The following is a 22,499-nucleotide window of genomic DNA, read 5'->3' as shown; positions in this document are numbered from 1 at the left end:
TAATAGTAAACTGCTAAATCGTCTCAATAGATGAGCAGTCAGAGATTTTTAAAAAAAAAAACATTTATCTCCTTGTTGTCATGTATAAATTATTCAAGTGGAAATGCTTTGAGACACTGACAGTTTAATGACAGGGCTATAACTAATCTACAGGGACCAATTTATACTAATTTTTTGGAGGGACAATAATCAGATAACTGGCTGTCTTCTCACCATGAGTAAGAATATAAACATTTATTACTCAAAAACATTTAAGTACCCCATTTTAAGTTGGGTGAGAGAACAGAGAACATTTAACCCAATAGCTTATCAAATGCAGACATTTCTTCTCTAGCAATGTAAAGAGAAGATTCATTTTCCAGGGGCTATACAAGAGAGCAAATTTATGTTAAATGGCAGATAATATTTTTTCTGTGTTCTGCCCTTTACCAATTGATCAGTATTTATGAGGGTCTACTAAACATGCAAGATAAGACATGGTCTTTGTTCTTAAGATAATAAGACTATTTCGGGCTTGATAAATCAACACTGCCAAACAGGAAACATAATCTGATGTAAAACTGGGGGCTAGATAGAGTGGCTCAGATTAAGGGCTGGAAAAAAATCAGAGAAAGGAATGGGAGCTTAGAAATCATGGAGAACTTTCTGTTCCAAGATAATGCTCCTGGACAGCTAGTAGGAGAATCATCTTTTAATCACATCTGTATTTCTAGCACCTACTGCCAAACAGTATATATCAATATTTGTTACAAGAATGGGCTAGTTCATGCTTCAGTAACTTTTATCTCCACTGTAACACTGATGATCATACAATCTTCCTTTCTCTCTTCCAACTACTTTAGTTGAAATCAGTTTATTTTATTTATTTATTTGGCTGTGCCAGGTCTTAGTTGTCGCATGTGGGATCTAGCTCCCTGACCAGGGATCAAACTTGGGCTCCCTGGCAGAGCCCTAGTCACTGGACTACCAGGGAAGTCCCTTGAAATCAGTTTAATTAAGACAGTTGGTATGAATTACCATAGTCTCCAAGGCTTCTTTCAGTATGCTTCTACCTTGATAGGTCATTTGATCCCTCAAAATAGCAGGTATTCATCCACAAGTTCATGACTCTAAGATTCCCACCTGATTTTTAGCATACTGTAGTTTTAACATAATTTCATCTGGTCACCATCTATTAATTGAAAATGTTACTTAGAAGAGGTATAAAGTATCTGAATTTTAACGTATTAGAGAAAGTATTAATAGGAATCATTGTAAGCAACATAATATTGTGAGACAAAGACTTTGGAGTAAAATAAACCTGATTTTGTTGCTTACTAATTATTTCTTTGGGGGCTTCCCTGGTGGCTCAGACGGTAAAGCGTCTGCCTGCTATGCGGGAGACCGGGGTTTGATCCTTGGGTTGGGAAGATCCCCTGGAGAGGGAAATGGCAACCCATTCCAGTACTCTTGCCTGGAAAATTCCATGGACAGAGGAGCCTTGTAGGCTACAGTCCATGGGGTTGCAAAGAGTCAGACACGACTGAGCAACTTCACTTCAATTGTTTCTTTGGATATCTTAATCTTTCTGAGTGAGTGAGTGAGTGAGTGAAAGCCACTCAGTTGTGTCTGACTCTTTGCAACTTCATGGACCATACAGTCCATGGAATTCTCTAGGCCAGAATACTGGAGTTGGTAGCCTTTCCCTTCTCCAGGGGATCTTCCCAACCCAGGGATCGAACCAGGGTCTCCTGCACTGCAGGTGGATTCTTTACCAACTGAGCTACCAGGGAAGCCCTAATCTCTCTGAGCCTTTGTTTTCTCACACATAAAGTGAAGGCAATAATATCTACTCTGGGAGTTGGTCTGTGAATTAATCAATATTACCTCTTTTTCCTCCCTATTATAAGCTTTAGAGTCAAAATGGGCTTTTCCTTTCTCTTCCCTTCCCCCCAAATTAAATATATGGCAAAATGGTTCCTAAAGTCAGTTATAACAGCACATCTTAGACTCATATCACTTAAACAATAAGTCATACATACAATACAGTGCCAAGCACTGTATTAAAAGTTACAGTGCTAAAAAAAAAAAAAAAAGTTTCAGTGCTCTGTAACTTCTACGGAATCATCATAAAGTAAGATTATGCCCTACTCTAAGGTGGGGAATGAAGATATACATATTTTTTTCATGTTATAGTCTATATATATTTTTTTTTCCTGCAAAATTTGGAGACTTTGTGATTTTATTATTATGTAAGATTCACTTAGCATTATTTTATAAAAATTTTTCAGAGTTGGTTGGCTTTTCTTGAGACCTTGATATTTATATACAATTTCCTTATGTATTTGAAAAGAACTATTATTCTAATGGTTAAAAAAATGTAGAAGAGCATCAGGAGAAGTCTTATACACAGGAGAAAAGTTTTTAAAAGATAAATGACCAACAGCACAGAGTATTAGCACTTTAGTCACTCACCAAAGCTTTCAAGTAAGAACTGATTACAACGCAGCACTCGACAAAGGCTCATTTGAGACAGCTGATGTTTGACAGAAAGTTGAACGGTCAGGTTTACTACAAGGCTTTTTCTAAGCTCTATGCCTGTTATGAGTTAGATCATGAAAAGGCGTATTTCAGGGCTGTATTCACCTAAAGAATTACCATCTCTGAAAAAAGACTTAACACAAAGCCCTCTGTTTTTACAGGGGATTAATATATGAAATATCTATTTAAAGTGATTCATCTTTCTACAATAGTAGAAAATAATTGCTTTTTATATTTTATTATATTTCCTAATGTTTCTCAAATTGAAAATCATGCAACTAAATTCTTCTTTGAATTCAGTGCCAGGAAATTTTGACACAAATGATTAGGCTACCTTTTATCAGACAATGAAAAATTTAAATGGTAAATCATAAACTCTAAGGCATAGTACCTGGCACATAAAATAAATATACATTGGATGGATAGATGAATGAGTGAGGATATGCCTATCACATTTCCTCTTTCTCCTTTAGCTGCCAGAACTGAATTCAGAACTGAATTCAATGCTTATGTACAAAACCTTGCTTGCACTTATTTTTTAAAAAATCAGTCAGTGTGATTGTCTCCAGCAGTGTTCAACTGCAAGGCATGGGCATAGAGAAGGTGAATAGTTTGGGTCAACAAATTGAGTGCAATGGAGGAAGACAGAGATGAAGGAGTTTCAAGTAGTACAAAGAAGTGATAATGATGAACCTTGAAATTTAAATAGGACAAGGAAGGAAATGAAGACTGGACACAGGAAAGGGTGGATGAGGTCAGGTGGTGGGGCTCAATAGACTGAAGGGCATAATGAGATAAAAACAAAATGAAACAACTTTAGCACTGGTGACACTTGAGGAGGTGAGTGGAATAGGATGTGTTCATCAGAGTCAGATGTTTGAAATAAAAATATATAAGGTGATACAGTTTCTATTGATGACCAGATCTAAGTGTGGTAAACAAAGAGAAGAAAACATTTTTTCTCTAGTTGGACAAGTCTGGGAACTGAGAGAATTATCAAGAATAATAACAGGAGTGGAGACAATAAGAAGTTCAAGTATTGTTTACAAGTGATAAAATTTGGGAGAGTTAATAGAACCAAAGCTTCAGAAGATCTTGCCAATCAATTGCATTAGTAGAGAATGGTAGAAATCTGGTTTAATGTCAATAACAACTCAGACCCAGTCCATTCTGGACCACCCCATACCTGAAAAACTGCTAGGGGATTTTAGTTGACTTCCTCAGTTCAATAAAAGCCAATAATAGAGTTATAGACTACAACTGAGCACAGCATCAGACAAATTTCCAGTGAAGTGTTATGCTCGATTCTGGGCCCCTTCAGAATGGGCTAGGTCTAGATACTCTATCATATGAGGAACAACGGAAGAAATAAATATACTTAGTTGGAAAGGGAGGAAAATTAAGGCAAACAAGACAGTTAGGGCTAAACAAATAAAAGACTACAATGCAGAAAAGAAGCTAGTCTTATTTCAGGTAATTCCAAGGCCAAAACTAGAACCCAAAGGGAGCAAGTTGCAGAAGTTCTCTATGGGAAAAAGTACTATTGCAAAAACCTCTGCCACTCAAAATCTTTTGAAGCTTTCATCTCTCTGTCCCTAGCAGGATTCATGTAGTAAAGTGAAAGTGAAAATGTTAGTAATTCAGGTCATGTCCGATTCTTTGCTAACTTATTTGGGGCCCACCAGGCTCCTCTGTCCATGGAATTCTCCAGGCAAGAATACTGGAGTGGGTTGCCATTTCCTTCACCAGGGAATCTTCCCAACCCAGGAATCAAACCCAGGTCTCCCACATAGGAGGCAGATTCTTTACCATTTGAGCCATCATGTAGAGACTGTAGTAATATCAGTTAGACATAACATAGGGGAAAATGCCTGCACAGTTGCAAACTGGATGTTAACTAAGAATGTTTCTAACTCCCAACTCTTTAAGATTTGGTGAATTTGGTGTTTATTTGTTCCCTAAGCAAAAGATCATGTCTTATACTTCTCTTATACCTCCCACAGGTCTATGCACAGTTTTTGTACAATTTGTTGGTAATAATCCAGCCTGACAAGGTCAAGGGACAAGAAGTATGAGGCAGAAAACCACAGGTAGATCTAGGATTTATATCTGGAACAACCATTTACATGACCTTGAGTAAGTCACAGAATCTGAGTCAAAATAGCTTCCTAACATGTGAAATTGGACTTTACGATTGACCTTACAGAACTATAGTTAAGTGGGGTTAATGTATATATAGACTGAGGATTAAGTGAGCTTATACATAGTGGTGTTAGAGAAGACTCTTGAGAGTCCCGTGGACTGCAAAGAGATCAAACCAGTCAATCCTAAAGGAAATTAACCTTAAATATTCATTGGAAGGACTGAGGCTGAAGCCGAAGCTCCAATCCTTTGGCCACCTGATGCGAAAAGCTGACTCATTAGAAAAGACCCTGATGGTGGGAAAGATTGAAGGCAGAAGGAGAAGGGGACAACACAGGATGAGATGGTTGGATGGCATCACCAACTCAATGGACATGAATTTGAGCAAGTTTCGGGAGATGGTCCACGGGGTCGCAAAGAGTCAGACATGACCGAGCGACTCAACAACATACACAGCATCTGACACGCAGTTGGGGCTTAATTAATGATTGCAATTGCTATGTGTGTGTGTGTGTTTTAAAGCAGTATTGATAATCTTGATCTTAGCACTGACACTCTGTCAGTAAGCAGAAGCTCCCATCACAAATGGCAAGAGTTTGAATGACAGTTCTAAGAATAAGGAAGATGCCTTTATTGGTAAAAGAGGTGGGAAATGGTTGTGGTTTCCTTAGCTAGACCCCATTAAGGTCACTCTGATTGCATCACAAGCTGGTAAGGGCAGTACGCTACAATCTACTTACAAATTTTATTAACATTCATTTTTAAAATGAAATCTTGCTTACCTCTCATTTTTCTATTGAGAATTGTGTGTTCACATCATCAGAAAGTCAAAGAATTTTAGAGGTAAAAAGTTCAAATAGGGTCAGGTCCCCCACATTTTCACAGAAGAAAAAAAAAAGGTACAAATATTATACCACCTGCCTAATAACCCCTTATTCCTCATAATCCCAGACTAACTGAGTCTTATTCTTAATTTACCTACATTTTATGATTTACGTATGACTGTCTGCATAAACAATGAGGAAACAGTTGTATTGAAAATCAGTCTTTTAAGAATAACAGCTAACATATTTAAATGTGAATAGGTTTTACTTTAAGAACTAATAAATAATAGTTGCATAGCTTTCATAACATCCAAATAATAAATTTTTGTTGCTGTGGTTGTTAGGTAACTTATTTGAGACAACCTTATTTGATACTGGGACTGGGAAACATAATTTCTCAGATTGAGACATAAAAGTCACAGTCTCTTTATTGTTCATATAAACTTGCCTCATTCTTTCCTTAGTTGAGATCTGTCGAGAAGTATGTTAAAGAGGACTTTCCTGGTGCTGATCACATACTGAGAAAAGGAAAGATACATGAAAGGTGACAACTTATTAGGAGGATTTTAAAAATTGTTGTGGCTACAGGCTGAATCAGTCAACAACAGATAAATTAACAGATGGCTGTTTAAAAACCCCTACAGTTAACTCTTTCTTTGTAAATATATAAAACTGATACTTCTTTCTATTATGATAATGCAACCAACCAAGTACAAAGATATAAATGTATGCTGAAGTAATGGATACCAAACCTATTCCCTAAAAAACTACCTAAACATCTACAAAATAGGAGTTCACCTGATCCCTCAACTCCAGACAAGTAGTTATTTCCTCTTTCAATTTTTGGTGGTATGTTTGGCAGATTCAATCACTAAGATTATTGGGCACTAAAACCTCTTTTGAGCACCTATGTAGACTGAAAGGCAAATACTGGAAAAGTATCAAAGGAATCAGTTTCCATGGGTGGTTTTACATGGCTGACCTAATATGTTTCTTTTATAGTTTCTCTCAGCATTTTATTATCAGCATTTATGAAAGAGAAAAATATGCTACCAATTTAAATGGCATAGATGGCATGATTAGTAAAAAATTCTTCAGAAACAACCACGAAAATAGAAATTATCAATACTGACGAAGCAATTAAGAAAAATCTCTTGAGATCTTATCAATTTCAGGAAAGAAGAAAAGCAAATGATATGAGGGGGTATATTACTTTAAAAACATTTTATTTGGGGAATGTCGTCGTTTTAGAATTTGTTTCATTTAATAACTCAGGTTGAGTAATCTATATATATAAATTGAATCAAGTATCTCTGGTAGTCATATTTATTTGAACCTGTATTTCCTAAAATACAAAGATAACTAGCCATTGGAAGTGAATATTTGCACAAAACTATACATGGGAGTCACACAAGAGGTATGGATTTGGCAATACAGCACAAGGGGGTGAAGGCTTGGTATGAAGCTCAAACTTTATATATCTTGAGAATGCAACAATTCTTTTAATTCTATGACTCAAAATCAAGATCCCTAGGATACTCAAAGCACAGAGTTTAGGAGAAAGACCAAGGAAACCACCAATAGAGTAATAAGAAAAGTCTAGTGCATGAGGAAAATGGGATTTGATAAATGTGCTTTCGGACTGCCATGTCAACAGTATCACCCTGCATTGTTCTTTTATAATAGTCTTCATGTAGACTGTGAAAACAGATAACTGTATCTGAGTTAAACACATATTTCTTGAATACTATTAATTATTAATAGATGAATGTCAAGGAAGTAAAATTGTTTTTACACAAATGCTTGATTCAGATACAATGCATGCACCACCAGACAGTTATGACTGCAGTACTAGGTAGCAGTGTGGGAAGTATCCAAATCAGAGTTAAAAAAGCTTGTAAAGTGGTAATTTAAGTTATATCAAAGAACACTTTTAAAAGGATAACTGTCTATTTTAAAAAGTAAAAAATGAATTGTGAACAGTTTAGCCATCATCTATAAACAGGCTGGCTTCTTCTCAATTGTAAGAGGCCATCACCTTTTATCCTCTCCCTCTTTTCCTTCCTTTCAGTACTATTAGGAAACTATTTACAAGAGCACCCTTGGACAATGCTGAGCAGTAATTATGACTTGCTGACGAAGAGATATGAACAATTACTGAGCCCATTTTGAAACCCTACACTAATAAAGTCATTAGATGCTGCCCTTGCCATGATCCTTCTAAAAGCTTCTGAAGTTACAAGAACACACAGCATTGTTTGCAGGGACAATTGCTGCTGGCAGAATGCAAACCTTGAGTTAAACCATGCTGCAAATTGATCTTGACATTCTGTTAAGACCGCCACTAAAAATCAAAAGCAGAGGAGAAAAGGAGAAAATGAGTGGGTAGGATGTAATCATGGAACAGGAGGGGTTCCTCCTCACCTTCTCTCCTCCCTCTTCACAAAACAAACCAGGGAGAAAATGACAAACTCTCCTGGTGTTTTGGAACCTTTATTTTAAAGCATTAATTAAGTCTTGACCTGGGATGTTTAGGATGGCAATACATTTCCTTTCTAAGGATTTGGAAGGAAAATGTGTCACAAAGGAAATAAAGGAGTTTGGGGGAAATTATATGGAAATCTGGCATGAAAGCACTCTGGAAGTCTTAATACTCTGACCATAACATGTCCATCTGTTTTTATCAGCTACTTCTGCAGAATCCATATCTGCTCCTAGGGAAGCAGCTGGAAATTAACACTCCTTGTGTCTCCCAAGGAGACACCACACCTGGGCTATATTTGCTGGATTAAATGGAAGCATAGGGTTAGAGTAACATGGTCAGCTAGCTTCAGCCAGGCATGAACCAGCAAGCAGTTTGGAATTAAGGGTAAGCCACTGTGATATGGCTAATTACTGAGATGGAAAGAGCAGGCAGACAACCTACTGATGATAAGAGATTTAAGCCAATTAACTCTTGCCAAAGATTAAGTAATGTGGAAAACTATTACTTGAATATCAAGGCTAACAAGTACCTGTCAGCACAGCAGCGTAAGTCTACAGTGACCTGAAATGCTGCACCCAAGGGCATTAAGTTCAAAAGCTAACACTGATAGGCAACAGAATTGTCTGTGAACACTGGTACTAACTGTGTAATGCTACATATGTTACACGTAACCTGTGTAACCCAGGCTCTGTCAGTAATTCCTAGGGTTTCTATTTGCAGCTACTCTGAACACCACTTAGAAATAGTGTGCAATGCCCAATTTAACACTTCGTGGCATATACACTGATGTGCCAAACATTTTCATCTCAGGAACTTACATATAAGCAGCTCATTCTTCAGCACTCATATATTGTTGATTACCCAGTTTGCACTATCCTAGTCAAATTCAATGTTTAAATTTTCTATAATGAGATAATCTAAAGCAGTATCTATACTGGACGTACTAAGACATTAGCCACGTGGGCCTATTCAGAATAAGTGATACCCATTAACCTACTTATTACTGGTTAGTATGGGTGGTTTATTGTGCCACACGTGTTACATGGCTTTCCCTGATGAAACAACTTCGGTCAAGAACCTGTAGTTCAACACCAAGGGCACTCATGTGTCAATGTCCCCACTATCAGTCCCAAATAGCTCTAATAGAGTTTTTTCTATAGTTCTATATATATTTAATTATGATGGTGCCCAGATGGACCTTTGCCTAGCTTCTTGACATACTTACCATGAAGCAAGTCCACCATTCTTATATATCCAATGGGCATATTTATTTTAATCAATGTCAGTACCAAAGCAGAAGGTTCAGAGTACCATCCCAAAGGCCCAATTTGAGAGACCAATTGCTTTAGAGGTATCACAGAGATTTGGTGAGTCTGGGGGAGAAAATTTGGAACCAATGGATAAACTCATCTTGGTTAGAATTCAATCCTCTTTCCAGATGGCCAGTGGGTGCCAGGGGCACACGAGCTGAGGCCATGACAGCCTGGGGTACTAATGTTAGCAGAAGATGAGGTACCCCTTCTAGTTATTTTTAGTTCATTCTGCAAGGAGAAGACTTTTGAAGGCTTTTGCTTTATTATTCCTATTAACGGCTGTTGGGGAAAATCATACAATTAGAGGGACATGGTAGCATTTCCAATGATATTTCCACTATCCAAGCTGATCTCTCTTATTCATTATGTTTCAAAAATCCTATTAGATTATTGGTTCAATCTATCAATATAACACTTATATTTTAAAAGGTACTTTAATGCATTGACATTACAGACATTACAGCTCCCTTGGGAAGCTGACAACCTAACAGGGAGACAGACAATAAACATTCCATATAATGAATGCCATCAACACAAGTTAGCACAGTGATACTATGGCAGTATACAGAATGTGCATTTTCCCCCAGACTGAGGCAAGGGAAGAAAGGGAGTGGATGTAAGGCTTCCTAGAAATGATATGTGTTCTGAATTTCAAGAAATTATTCTCTCATAGACCATCCACTCACTATATTATGCTAAAAATATTTTTGCTGTTTATGTTTACTAGTTAAATCCCTGGTTGTTTACATGTTACAAGTCCAAAGGGGTCCTGATCTCTGCTCACTGTCTATAAGCATAGGCCAATCCCAGCATGAATTATTGACAAAACAACTTCTTGAAATCTGTCTACCCCGACTGGTTGGCCTTAATTTCAATTTGGTTCATACCACACAGGATTACATTAGCTAGCCAACTCCTACTTTTTCTCTCCTCCACAGTTCAGATAGGTAATTATGAAGTTTAAAGTACCAATATCCTTTTGTAAGAATAGCAAGTATCTGCAACTCAATAAAGTAAATGCTGCTAATATTAAAAAATCTCTGAAGAGAAAGAGTGAAAATCTATTATCACCTTCTGTGTGCCATCTCGTTCAAGTCCTTCCCTGGCTCACTCGGGTAGAGTGACTTAGTATGAACTTCATCTATACTCCCAAGGCACCCTGTATATATTTCATATTACATATTAGCTCTTACGTCAGTCTTACCTACTAGACTATGAGTGTTTTAAGCATTAGCACTATGTCTTTTTCAACTTATCATCCTCAGTGCATAGCACTGATCCTGGTTCATATTAAACATTCAGTAAATGTTTGAAAAGTGAAAATGTTAATCGCTCAGTCATGTTAGACTCTTTGTGACCCCCTGGACTGTAGCGTATAGCCATTTCCTTCTCCAGGGAATCTTTCTGACTCAGGATCGAACCTGGGTCTCCTGTACTGCTAGCAGATTCTTTAAAACATCTGAGCCACCAGGGAAGCAATAAATGTTTAATAAGTGAATAAACATGGAGGAATATACACCTTTCTTAAGATATTTTAGCCACTTCCATTGGTTTACAAGGTCTCTTTGTTTACTATTATCTATTTGGTTTTAGCTTTTTCTTTACAGTTATATCCTACTGTTTTTATCAGGATCATTGTTTTACTGGATATTTGGGAAATTATATCCTCTAGCACCTTTCAAGACTAACAAGGGCTTTCTGCCTACTGCTTTAAGAAAAAATGGCTCTGAAATGCAACTATACCTGGCAACCAGTAAGACTGTACAGAATTTTCTAAGAAAGAAACTTCCATTTAGACATACAATACTGAAATTAAAAGCAACATTCTTAAGTGGAATTAAATGAATACATTCATTTGTCAAATTCTTATTGAGTTTCTTCCGCAGAATTTTGTAAAGTGCTTTGTTTAATGAGACAAATAAAAAAAGGCCTTCCAGAAGATCATGATTTAGTGAGGGAGAAAAAAGGCAAGTAATCACTACTGTTAAAGTTTAATGTTTCAGTTAATATTTGGACTGTTCCATGATCAATCGAGAAGTTATTCTAATCCATTATACAGATATAGATTGGATAACTTAAGTATTCAGCTTAGAAAGTTACTAGAATCATTTTGGAAGGGGGAAATCCAAACCATCTATATCTTCAGTGGTGTATATCTGTGACATTCTATAGAAATCTGTTTCTTATTTATCCTAGTTTGTTACCGAAATCAGGCATTCTGGATTGTTAGCAAAACCAGGATATCTAACTTATAATATCAATTTACATTCATATTCTTGTAACTTAACCAAAGCATTCACTTAGTTCAATATCCTTCACTTAAAACAGAAGAGATTCACAGTAAATTATGGAGGACTGATGTTTCTGTAGGTTTAATCCAACTATTTCTTAAGCGAAAAAAAAACAGTTTGGCAAGTCCTTTCCTGTCCTGGGCATCAGTGTCCCCAGCTATCACATCAGAGGACGGTCTCACAGAACCACCAAGAAAGCATCCAGACCAAACAGCTTATAGACATCCTGGAGATGGAAACTCAATTAGATAATTTTATTTAGATGAATCTATGGCAGATGGTAAGAAAACTGTGGCTAAAGTCAAACTCTTTTGGGGGGCAATACATCAGTCTAAGTAATTCTCTTATAATTTTGTATATCAAAAGGAAATCTACTTTTACTCTTTATTAGGAACATTCCATTTCAGCAAATTTTCATCTTGTGTTCATAGAATGTGAATTTTACCATACACCTTAACTGTAAAAATGAGCAGCTGTACACAAACAGTAGCAACATAATTTTACTTATTACTTTATAGAGATAAATGTAATACCTTAAAATAGTATTTAATTTGTAATATGGATAGAATTTGACTTTGAATAAGGATGTCAAATATTTTAAATCCCAGAAATTATGTTCTTTTTCTCCCCATTGCCTTGTTTCTTGTTCCTATAAATGTTTATTAAATTCCTAGATGTTTCTATTTAGTCTTTAATATCATTTCTTTTTATTTTCATAACAGTAACTTAATAATGAGATGCCACATAAATGTAGATTAAAATATCCTATCATACTTCATAGTTGGTCTTGCAACTCCTTGAGAAAGAGTTCTAAAACCTTAAACAAGGCCTTTATTTTGTGTTCTAAAAAAGTGTCATAAGGAGTTAACAGGACACAGCTGTACTGGCTCTTTCTAATAAGCAGCTTCTGTCGCTTTGGTCACCACAGGTGTCTCTGTAACCTGCAAACTCTTATTACTAGTGTATCAAAGTTGTGCTACTTAACAGACTTCTTTAGTAAAACATAACAAAGCAATTACATGGCTGTTGATCGCCAGTCATAAAAAAAACCCTCAAACACTGCTTTTCAAAAGAAACTACACTGCAATTTTTTGTCATTGTAAAATAAAAGGAACTAAGGAATTAAATGGAGGATAGAACAAAATAACAGCAGGTAGCCTGCTGAACTTAGCCACTACAGATGGTTTAGAAATAGTGTTTCCTTCTCCATCAAGTTGTGGATAAAAGGAAAGGAGGAGATTCCTTACTGCCAGTGAATGGCAAGAGATTTAGCCAAGTCTCCAGTCTATGTATTTTGCCTCATGAAAGACCTTCGATGCTGCATTTTTATCTGTTTTTGGCACTGCTTTTCATCACCTTTAACTGAGTGTGAATAATAACCTGATTTAATTTAAACAAATACAGGTGCTAAAGGTTCTTTATTTATGTATAACAGGGAATATTTCCAAGGCAGAACGAAGTCATCCTATGAAAATTCCTAATCATTTACTTAAAGAAATGAAGTATTAGATGAAGAAATTGCTTCAACATTCTTTTGCTTCACTTTTAAGGGAAGAATCATCTTTCTTTTCAGATTCAGATTACATAAGACAAAGTCTGAATGATGAGCAAAAATTCAGTGAGCCATAAAATAATAAAAAGACAAATCAGATGATTTCCAATTGTTCTACAGTCATTTAAATCATGTACCTACAATAGGATTGCCTTGAAATGAATTAATTTAATCTTCCTGTTCATAAATCAGCAGGCTGTGATTATGATTATGTTAACACCACCCAAAGTTGCATCACAGGATGTTATGGCCACATGTGTAATTAAACAAGATGAAATATATTTCAGATGGTAAACTCAAATAGGCAAAATATGAAGAATTATTCATTACTTACAGATGTTATGATTAACAAATTAAGTAAATTTATCCTGACAGCTAGGAAAGGGAATTTTTTTTTTTTCTACTGAGAATATGGATGTATTGCTGGCTGTGTGCAAAAGAATGTGTGCAATAAAGCGATTACATCAATTAGCATATGCTAGAGTTAAGCTATTACCAACTCCACTGGACTGGTCCAGAATGTCCTGCCTTCATCACTGGAATTATTAAGAATGTAAACTTACTAGGAGGATTATATATTAGATTTTCCTTGTCTTTTCTGAATATTATTAGAAACGGATTTTAATGTTCAACAACATATTAGAACATTAGAATATCAGTACAAAGAAATGTATTTTATTAATGCAAAAAGACATGAACAATGTATTTTGGTTTTGGTTTTTGGGTTATTCCTGAATTTAAGAAATCTTTTATTAGTTAAAGTATTTTTTCACAACTGTAACCAACTGCATACATTAACTACAACAAACAGTTTTTATCTAATTAAATGTAATAATAGAAAACTTAAGCTGAGGATGAAAATGTTTATGATGATAAGAAATCAAATACAATGATGACTTAAAAAGAAAAAAAAAGCCCAACTTATAACTTACGAACAACAGTATTACCTTGCTCTGTTGGCATCCTTTGTCAGATCCCAAGCCCAGGTTATAAAATTTTGACTCAGATAAGAGACAATAGATTCAGCACAAAGCATTTGTGAGCAGAACACGTTGGTTAATACACTTTCATCATGGTGGAGGTAGATAGCAAGAAGCTTTCTCTGAAAAGAGGAGAAAAGATTGATAAAATATCCACTAATGTAACATTTCTTGAATTTTGAAAGGCACAATCAGTCAATACAAACAACAAAGACAAAAATTAAATGCTATTCCCTAAGAGTATCTGACACCTGGAGCTCCTAAAGCATCTACTAATATGAATACATTTTGCTTTGGATGATTATACTCTTGTCTTACAGACTGCTGTCATAGATTACTGTTAACATGTGCAAGCCTATCTCAAGCATGAATCAAAATAGGATTGCATTTTCTTTAAAGGAAATGTAATTACAATTCTTCATATTTAGTACATACTATATACATAAAGGGAAAATTAATTCTGAGCTATTCAACAATACAGAGAAAACAATACTGATTAAGATTGAATGCCAAAATCTCCTCTTACATAGTTTTTATATTTTTAACCTGAACACTGAAGAGTCTCCTCTACTTGAAAGAAAAAAGTCTGAAATAACTTTTGTTTTAGTTCCATAGGTAATTTCAAAGTCCTTAATGTTTTCCCATGTCAAAGTCCTTACTTCAGAACATGTGATTGATATCTACTTGCCATTTGAAAGGATGAAAGAAAAATGTTTACTTCACTTGATTTCCTTCTAGTTTATATTTCAGAAAATATCCAATGTAGTTTCTCATATAGAAAATTATTCTCTGCTTTTTGCCTGATAAAACTTGCTTTCAAGAAATGACATTTGCTCTTTTAAACGTACCCTTTGTCAGAGCTAGATAATCAATAAAATAACTGAAACTAAAAACTGATATTGAGCAATATAATTTGCAAATGTCAGCTTTAACCACAGCAAACATGGTTAAAGAACCTAAATTGTCCTTAACTAATTTTCTGGTGCTACCCTATAGAACAGCTGAGTTTAAGAATAGCCAGTTACCAGGAAATGGAAAGGTAAAATATTATGATAAATACACAAACTAATCTGTGAAATTCTGGTGAAGGACAATTTCAAGGAAGCTTAGAGTCCTTCCCCTCATATTGAAAAAGAATGTGATGATGAGGAAAAAAAATGCTGTGTAGTAAGATGAACAAAAGAAGGGTTTTTATTCATAACCCAGGGTTTTTATTTATTTAACCCATTTATAGAAGAAGGGTTCACGCTGATGAACATCTGATGCTTGGAATTATGTTGATAAACAATCCTAATAATAATAATCATTATTTTCTTCAAAGGAAAATTTTGTACTAGATGAGGGTAGCCAGAAGTAGATGCTTCCAAAGTGAGTGTGTTAGTTACACACCCATTATCTACTTTAATCCCTAGAACAAACCTGTAAAATAGTATTCTTAACTTTATTAACCTATGAGGAAACTGAGCTTTAGAAACCTGGCTTATCCTAAATTCCACAACTAATAAGTAAGTAGTATATCTGGGATTGGAATCCAGATTGGCTGACTCCAAGCCTAGTGTTCTGTCTTTGATACTACAGAAGTAGCAAAGAACCCAACCACTCTACACTCCAGGCTTAGAGAGCTTGTAGAGTATTAAGGCACCAGATGCTCACACATCAGTACTTCTGGGGCCTCAGAAAACAGCATGAAATGTGAATAAGGGCAGAACTTCCGAGTGTAAGTAGCTCCAACAGTAGCTGCTTCCAGGTGTCAATTCATTCATTCAACAAGTATTTGTTAAAATAGTTTTTGTCTCAGGCTCAGCAGGAAGCAGCAGTGATGAAACATCGAATAAGAAAGGTTTAGGGTTTTTTCATCTATGTTGATGACACCTGCAGATAATAGTAGCTGGTATCTAGGAAGTCTGTAATCAGATATATTGTGGGAGAGATATTTATTTGGAAGACTCCTACTCAACCTTTAAGGCTCAAAGTAAATGCCTCTATGAAGCCTTCCCTGATTCTCCAAGGCAGTGTTAAGCGCTTCCTTTTTGGGCCTCTATCTCTTCTGTTAGTATTGTAATTGTTAACCAGTTTCCCCTCTAAACAAAGTCTCTCAAGGGTAAGAACAGGATCTCTTCTGGTCTTCTTTGCATCCCTAAATTAGCACATGCCTTAGCATATTTGAGGAAAGAAACAGGAATGCTGGTATCAGCGACAGCCCTCTGGCAAAAAAGATACCAAATGGTAGCCAAATCACTCTTAGTAAACGAATCTAGAACTACTGCTTTAGGGATGGGAATGTGAACCTGGCAGCACTAACAAGTTCAGCACTAACAAGTCCTCTTCTTAGACGCTCTCTAGCCCAACAGACAGACAGATGTCAACCTCTAATTCTGCTTGATTGTATTTCAGCAACTACATTTAAAGAGACACTGGGAACAAGAGAGCTATCCATTTTTGAATCACCATATTTTTAACCGAACAGTAGCAATGGCTAAATCTTTAAAATGCTTATTTCTCTCAAGAACACTGCAATGGAACATTCAGACGTTAGGAAAGAGATTAGCAATTTACATTGCTATTTCACTGATTTAATTTGAATGCTCTTCCAAAACAAACACACATATACTGAAGAGGCTACTAAGAAACCCAACATGGAGAGTTCCCTATAAGTGCAGCTGACAGTGTTGACTGAAACTAAACTTGGAAATCCAGGGCACTAATGCACAATATCAAGCAATAAAAAGCATCTCTTTGGTAATATTTAATTTAAAAAAAGAAGAAAGAGGCAGGCAAAGATCAGGCACTGTCTGTTTTGGAGGATCAACCGTTCTGCATTTCAAAGCATTGGTCCCTGCAATATCCAGGTTACTGTGCTAGAATCTCGACTATTATATCGCAGTTGTGAGAGGGAGGGCAAAGATGTGTTTACTCAGTGATTAGGCCCTTAGAATAAGCCTCTAGCTCCTAGAGAGACAGCTCACCACTTATTCATTTGGACCAATTCACAAAGCCTAGGAAGATTAAACATCCATGCTGAGAAGACAAGCGAATGCAGACGGTGAAAAAGAAATAAAAATTCTTTAAAAACTCTGAGATGACTTCATTATTTTTCCACAAGGAAACTTTAGGAAAGTGTTTAGTTAGAGAAAAACCCACATTGACCTCTCTCTAAACCCTTAATCTTTCCTTTGTGGTGGCACTGCTTTGTGGTAAGCGACTGGCTCGCCTCGCCCCTCTTTTCACTGGAAGCTGAGAGAAAAAAGGCTCTGGAGAAACAGTTTTCGTTCCAGGGACATAAACCCCTGACACTGTTAAACATGAGATGCCAGGAAAACACACTTAAAAAAAAAATCTCACTTTAAGCTCTAAACTGTGAGAAAGGAGATGATACAAAGAGTATCAGAGAAGGATCTTCAGGTTGGGGGTACTCCCATAGTAGCTTTCAAAAGAAAAACTGAAAAATCTTAAAATAATCTTTTCTCCCAAACCTAATAACACTTTCAACTTTCAACGAAATTTTTTTCTTCTGCTATTATGACAGTAAAAATAGTAAAATGTTAAGACTTAATAATATGAAAATGCTACTAAATTTGGGTTACCTAAACCTCTGATTAAATTATAGGCACACCTAAATGAAACCCCCCAGTCTCAAATTTCTGAGTACTTTATTGATTCAACTAAACACAGGCCAAAACAGTGAGAACTGGGTTGAGCATATCAGAAAACTGCTTTTGTGAAGAAAGGGCATTTAGTACATAGAAAAAGCATAGGAAAATGTTTTGTTTTCCATTACTATAACCATTTTTCCCTTTGGCCCATTAATAATTCAGTTCAATAACATTTACAGAGTGCCTATGTGTTAGGCATTGAGAATATAAAGATGAATAAAACAAAGTTCCCTTGCTCTCTAAAAGTTGGGGATCTGGAGGGGATGGCAAATGCGGAAAGCAAAAAATTTAATTGCAGTATCATATGAGAAGCAATAAGATCAGGGCATTTAAAGAATGTACATTTTATTTGTCCTTTCTAATTTGGCAGAGAGACTGTAAGTCTGGTTGAGGAAAAAGGCAAGCAGCCTAGCTATATTCTCCTCAGACTCCCTCTTTGTGATCTAGGTTTTGGTAACACAGTTAAAGGAAAGCCTCCAAGTATTAAAGTAACAGAAAGCTCTGTGCTAAACCTAGTTTTGCCACTTACCAGCTGTGTGATTATGGGGGTAAGATGTAAGGACTGTGGATATAGTAGGTAAAATACTTATTTACAATGCATGGCCTGTAGTAGGTGCCGAATAAAATGCAGCTGTTTGGATCAAGATTCTGGAAATATCCATGCAAAATAAAGGATTTAAAGGTCACTTCAAGATAAATTATAGCCATAAAAATACAGCTTCTTCATTTCTCCTACTAGTGTTTGGGATGCTTAACTGTGTCCGCAATTTCAGGGCTTCACTAATCTTCATATTCAAATCCAGGCGCTAAGGTACTAAGTTGATCCTTAGAAAATGCCAGGCTGACAGCAACCAATGTGACCTGGCCCTGAGCTACAGTAGCTATTGTGTTTAGACACTCAGCATCACAGAACTACAGAACATTAGAGCTGGAAGAAATGAGCTGGCTATGTCTCAAAATAAGCCAGGCACAGAGCAGACACTCAGAAAATATTTACAGATGGACTGAAAAGAAAGTTGTCCAGTTTCTTTTTAGGCACCAGAATATCCATAATTTGTGTGTTCAATGATTTTGAAGTTGATATGACAAATGATTTCTAGAAATGGTATTTCATAGTTTTTTCAGTATAAGAATTAAAACAAATTAAAAATAATTATCTTTGTGTAAATTGGGACCCAATTTTATTTCTCCATTTTCAGTTTCGCTTCTCCTTTTATATTATCACCATAATAGTCAGAATCATCACTCTTCTTTTAAGTTTGGGGGTGGTTTACTGATACAAGGCACTGATAAACTGATACAACAGTAAACACTCTTTATATTTTACCTAGATTGATCAATTATTAACATTTTGCCATATTTGCTCAATCATTCTTTTCATGCTTCTTTCCCTGAAACATTTAAAGCTGCTCATATCATGACACCTCCACTTTACTTTAGTGTCTGTCGCCTAAGAAATAAGGATATTCCCTTACATAATCATTATTTCTTTAATCACACCTAAGACATTTAATATTGTTTACAATATTTACAACTTAATATTGTACAATTATCTAATACAGAGTCCATATTCAAATTTCTCCAGTACCTCATAATGTTGTTTGTAGCTATCTTATTTATTGTTTTAAATCTAGGCTCTCATTAGTTCATGGCCAGTTCTAATTAGTTCATCCCAGTTCACAGTCCCATTTCCACAATCTTGTTCCTATACATGGATATTCACAGATCCAGCCAGCGTCCAACCAAGACTCAAGCACACAGTAAGAACTGTGGCACAGCAGCATGAAGCTACATTGTCTGGAAACAAATTCCTGCTTCGCCACCTCCCAGCTCTGTGACGTTGAGAAAGCTATTTCTCTTTTCTGTGCCTTGGTGACACATAGCTTTGGAAGTCCAATACTCTTAGATGGGAGTGGTGACATAACTACTATAACAGAGGGGGTCCTTGGGTCTAGGCATGAACAACAGACAGGCTGCTTCTTTATGAAGGTGATAGTTGAGCTGAAATTTAACTTCAGGTGATAGTGGAAAAAAGGAAGAGTGAAAAAAGAGTAAAAGCAAAGAGAAAAGGTTGGGAAAAGGCCCTGTGATGTCAATGGCCTGATGTATTCAAAGAACTCCAAGCTAGTAATTTTTGAACAGTAAAGAATCAGAGTGCAGACTGATTTTGGAGCGAATTGTGACACTTTGCCTTTTTTTTTTTTTTTCGCTCCTAAAACTGAGTTCAAGGACCAACTGATAGCAACCAACTAGAGAAGTTCCAAAAGAAAATAGCTACCTAGTGAAGATGAAGAGATGCTAGGATGGTATCTTTTCCCTCTTATTTCCTAAAGCAGATGTTGGAATGGCACTCTTGAAGACACAGTCTATGTCTGAGATGTATTTGAGTCTCACACTGGGAGATCACTCCTGTGAAAGTCATAGGTTAAACAAACAAACCAAAAAGCCTAAAGCAAAATTAAACTGTCTTTGTAAAATAAGCTGACAAGTTCATTGGGTACTGAGCTTTATCAGTTTGCATTGTTCAAAATGTATTACTCAGGTCATAAAATATCTTTAAGAAAGACAAACATGTATCTAAAGTTCTTATGAATAAGGAAATTGGAAGCCTGGGACTTCCCTGGTGGTCCAGTGGTTATGAATCTGCCTTCCAATGCTGGGGACACAGGTTTGACTCCTGGTCAGGGAATTAAGATCCCACAAGCTGTGGGGTGACTAAACCCACAAACCACAACTAGAGAGCCAGTGTGCTGAAACTAAGAACAGCCAAAAATAAATAAATAACTATTAAAAAAAAATAAACTGGAAGCTCAACTGATTGGCTGTTATAGCAAACTGACTGTTTTTACTCTTCTTTTCTGTGAAATATTTACTTATAATGCTTGCCCCTACTCGGGCATTGTCCTCTTTTAACTGATCTTTAGAGTTCTTCATGGGGCTTTCCGTCCTTCGTAAGTGTATATGCTAGAGAAATTAAGCTCCCAATACTTCTAATAAAGATACTAGGCCCTACTTAACATCAGAAATACTTTGATTTTCTTAATATAGTTATTTATAAAAGACTGTAAATGACAAGGCAAATATAAAACCAACAGATTCTACTGAAATGCTTCAGAGGAAAGAAAGAACAGAACACATTAGTGTAGGTCTATGACAAAAGCAGTATTATTCTCTGTTTTGTTAGGCACTCCAAGAAGGGTGTGGGAGAAACAGGATACTAGAAGATACACCTGTATAAAAAGGTATACAAAAGCTAACAGGCTGTGAAACACAGGAGTCAAAAAGTTTGTAAACTACACTGCGCTATTATTGTACTATGATTTTCTAATCATTGCCTGACACTCCACAATTACACGTACACAAACATACACAGTTGCTCAGTCTCTGCCACCAATTTCTCCCTTTCCATCCATTCTATTGATACAAATTGCCACCACAATACTTATTTCTCTGACAGTGTCACCATCTTCTTCAGCACTTTCAAAAGCTAACTACTACCTCACAATAACAATAGTCTTTAGCTGGCATTCACAGATTTCCATGTTGAAACCCCAGTCTACTTCTCTATTTCAGTCTGATTTCCTACTGCTCCTTTACATGTACCAATTATGTAGGCCAATTCATCTTCCCTAATATGTGCATCTGAATAACTTGGTTACTGTGAAGGCAAGGATTCATTATTCCAAGGTAGGTTAATTGCCAAGATATTTTAATCTCCATTTCAGAGAAAATGTTGGCTTATATAGTCAGTTTCAGGTTCCAGGTTCAAATCCAAATCTGCCTGATTTATTCGATGTCCATCAACTAAAAAGCAAACAATCTTAAAGATGTTTCACAAACATTTTGAAGATGTTTTACTTATATTAATTTCTTGTTAACCTTGTGAGGTATGTACTACAACACAAATTTTTAAGTTTTGATGCTCAGAGAGATTGAGTAACCTAATTTTAATAGCACAGGGCAAGTAAATGGGGGCTCAGAATTAAATATAAGAATTCCCATTGTTTCTCTTTCTACTATTTTCTTTATATTTAAATGAAAATGTTTAAGATTAGATATGGAACAAACTTGTTAAATTTACAAATGGAATACTTAAGAGATCCAATTTAGCTTTTTATCCTTTACAAATAGGCAGTATGAGGAACAAATACTTTCTAGGGACAGGGAGGGCTCCTTAAGAGAAATGATACAAATATGACTAAAGCCCACTAATAAAAATCAGCCTTGCTTTTTATATTTTAATAAATTTTACCTATATAGCTTTTTGAATACAGTTATATGGCTCTCAAAAAATGGAGAACAGCAATAAATTGAGAAGAATGTTTCACACAGCAGCATATCTTAAAACTAATTAATTTTAACTAATTAAAAAAATAATTTTATTATAAACATTAAAGATTTGTACAATTTTAATTAGGTAGATCTGATAACTCGAAGAATAAGAGGCAAATTCTAGATAAGGTGCTAACTATATACTGTTTAGTGGAAATATCTAATTACACAATAGTATGGCTGCACTTCTATAAAACTCAGCAACATTTTTACTGATGTGTATGTTTGGAGACTTTTCTATTTTAAACCACATTTAAAAGTAAAAACATTTAGTAGTGCTTATTTTCAGGTTTAGGATTATGAGGTAACTTAATTTGCTACTTTAAATGTATTTGTATTCTTTTCTTTTAACAAACATTTCATTTATATGAAAACATACTTCAAAAATTATACTAGCATCAATAGTT

At 35.7% G+C, this 22,499-nt stretch overlaps 1 protein-coding gene across 3 annotated transcripts in view; it reads right to left on the bottom strand.

Annotated features, from left to right (window-relative positions):
* Window positions 1–22,499, bottom strand: part of FAF1 (Fas associated factor 1) — a 494,313-nt gene that overhangs the window by 118,308 nt on the left and 353,506 nt on the right. For all 3 annotated transcript variants that reach the window (XM_061121934.1, XM_061121932.1, XM_061121933.1), the window contains exon 13: window positions 14,075–14,229. In XM_061121934.1, coding sequence (XP_060977917.1) covers window positions 14,075–14,229 — 155 coding nt within the window. The remainder of the gene's footprint in view (window positions 1–14,074; window positions 14,230–22,499) is intronic.

This window comes from Dama dama, chromosome 20, assembly GCF_033118175.1.
Source record: "Dama dama isolate Ldn47 chromosome 20, ASM3311817v1, whole genome shotgun sequence".
Classification (NCBI taxonomy): domain Eukaryota; kingdom Metazoa; phylum Chordata; class Mammalia; order Artiodactyla; family Cervidae; genus Dama; species Dama dama.
This window is presented reverse-complemented; position numbering and strand designations above follow the sequence as displayed.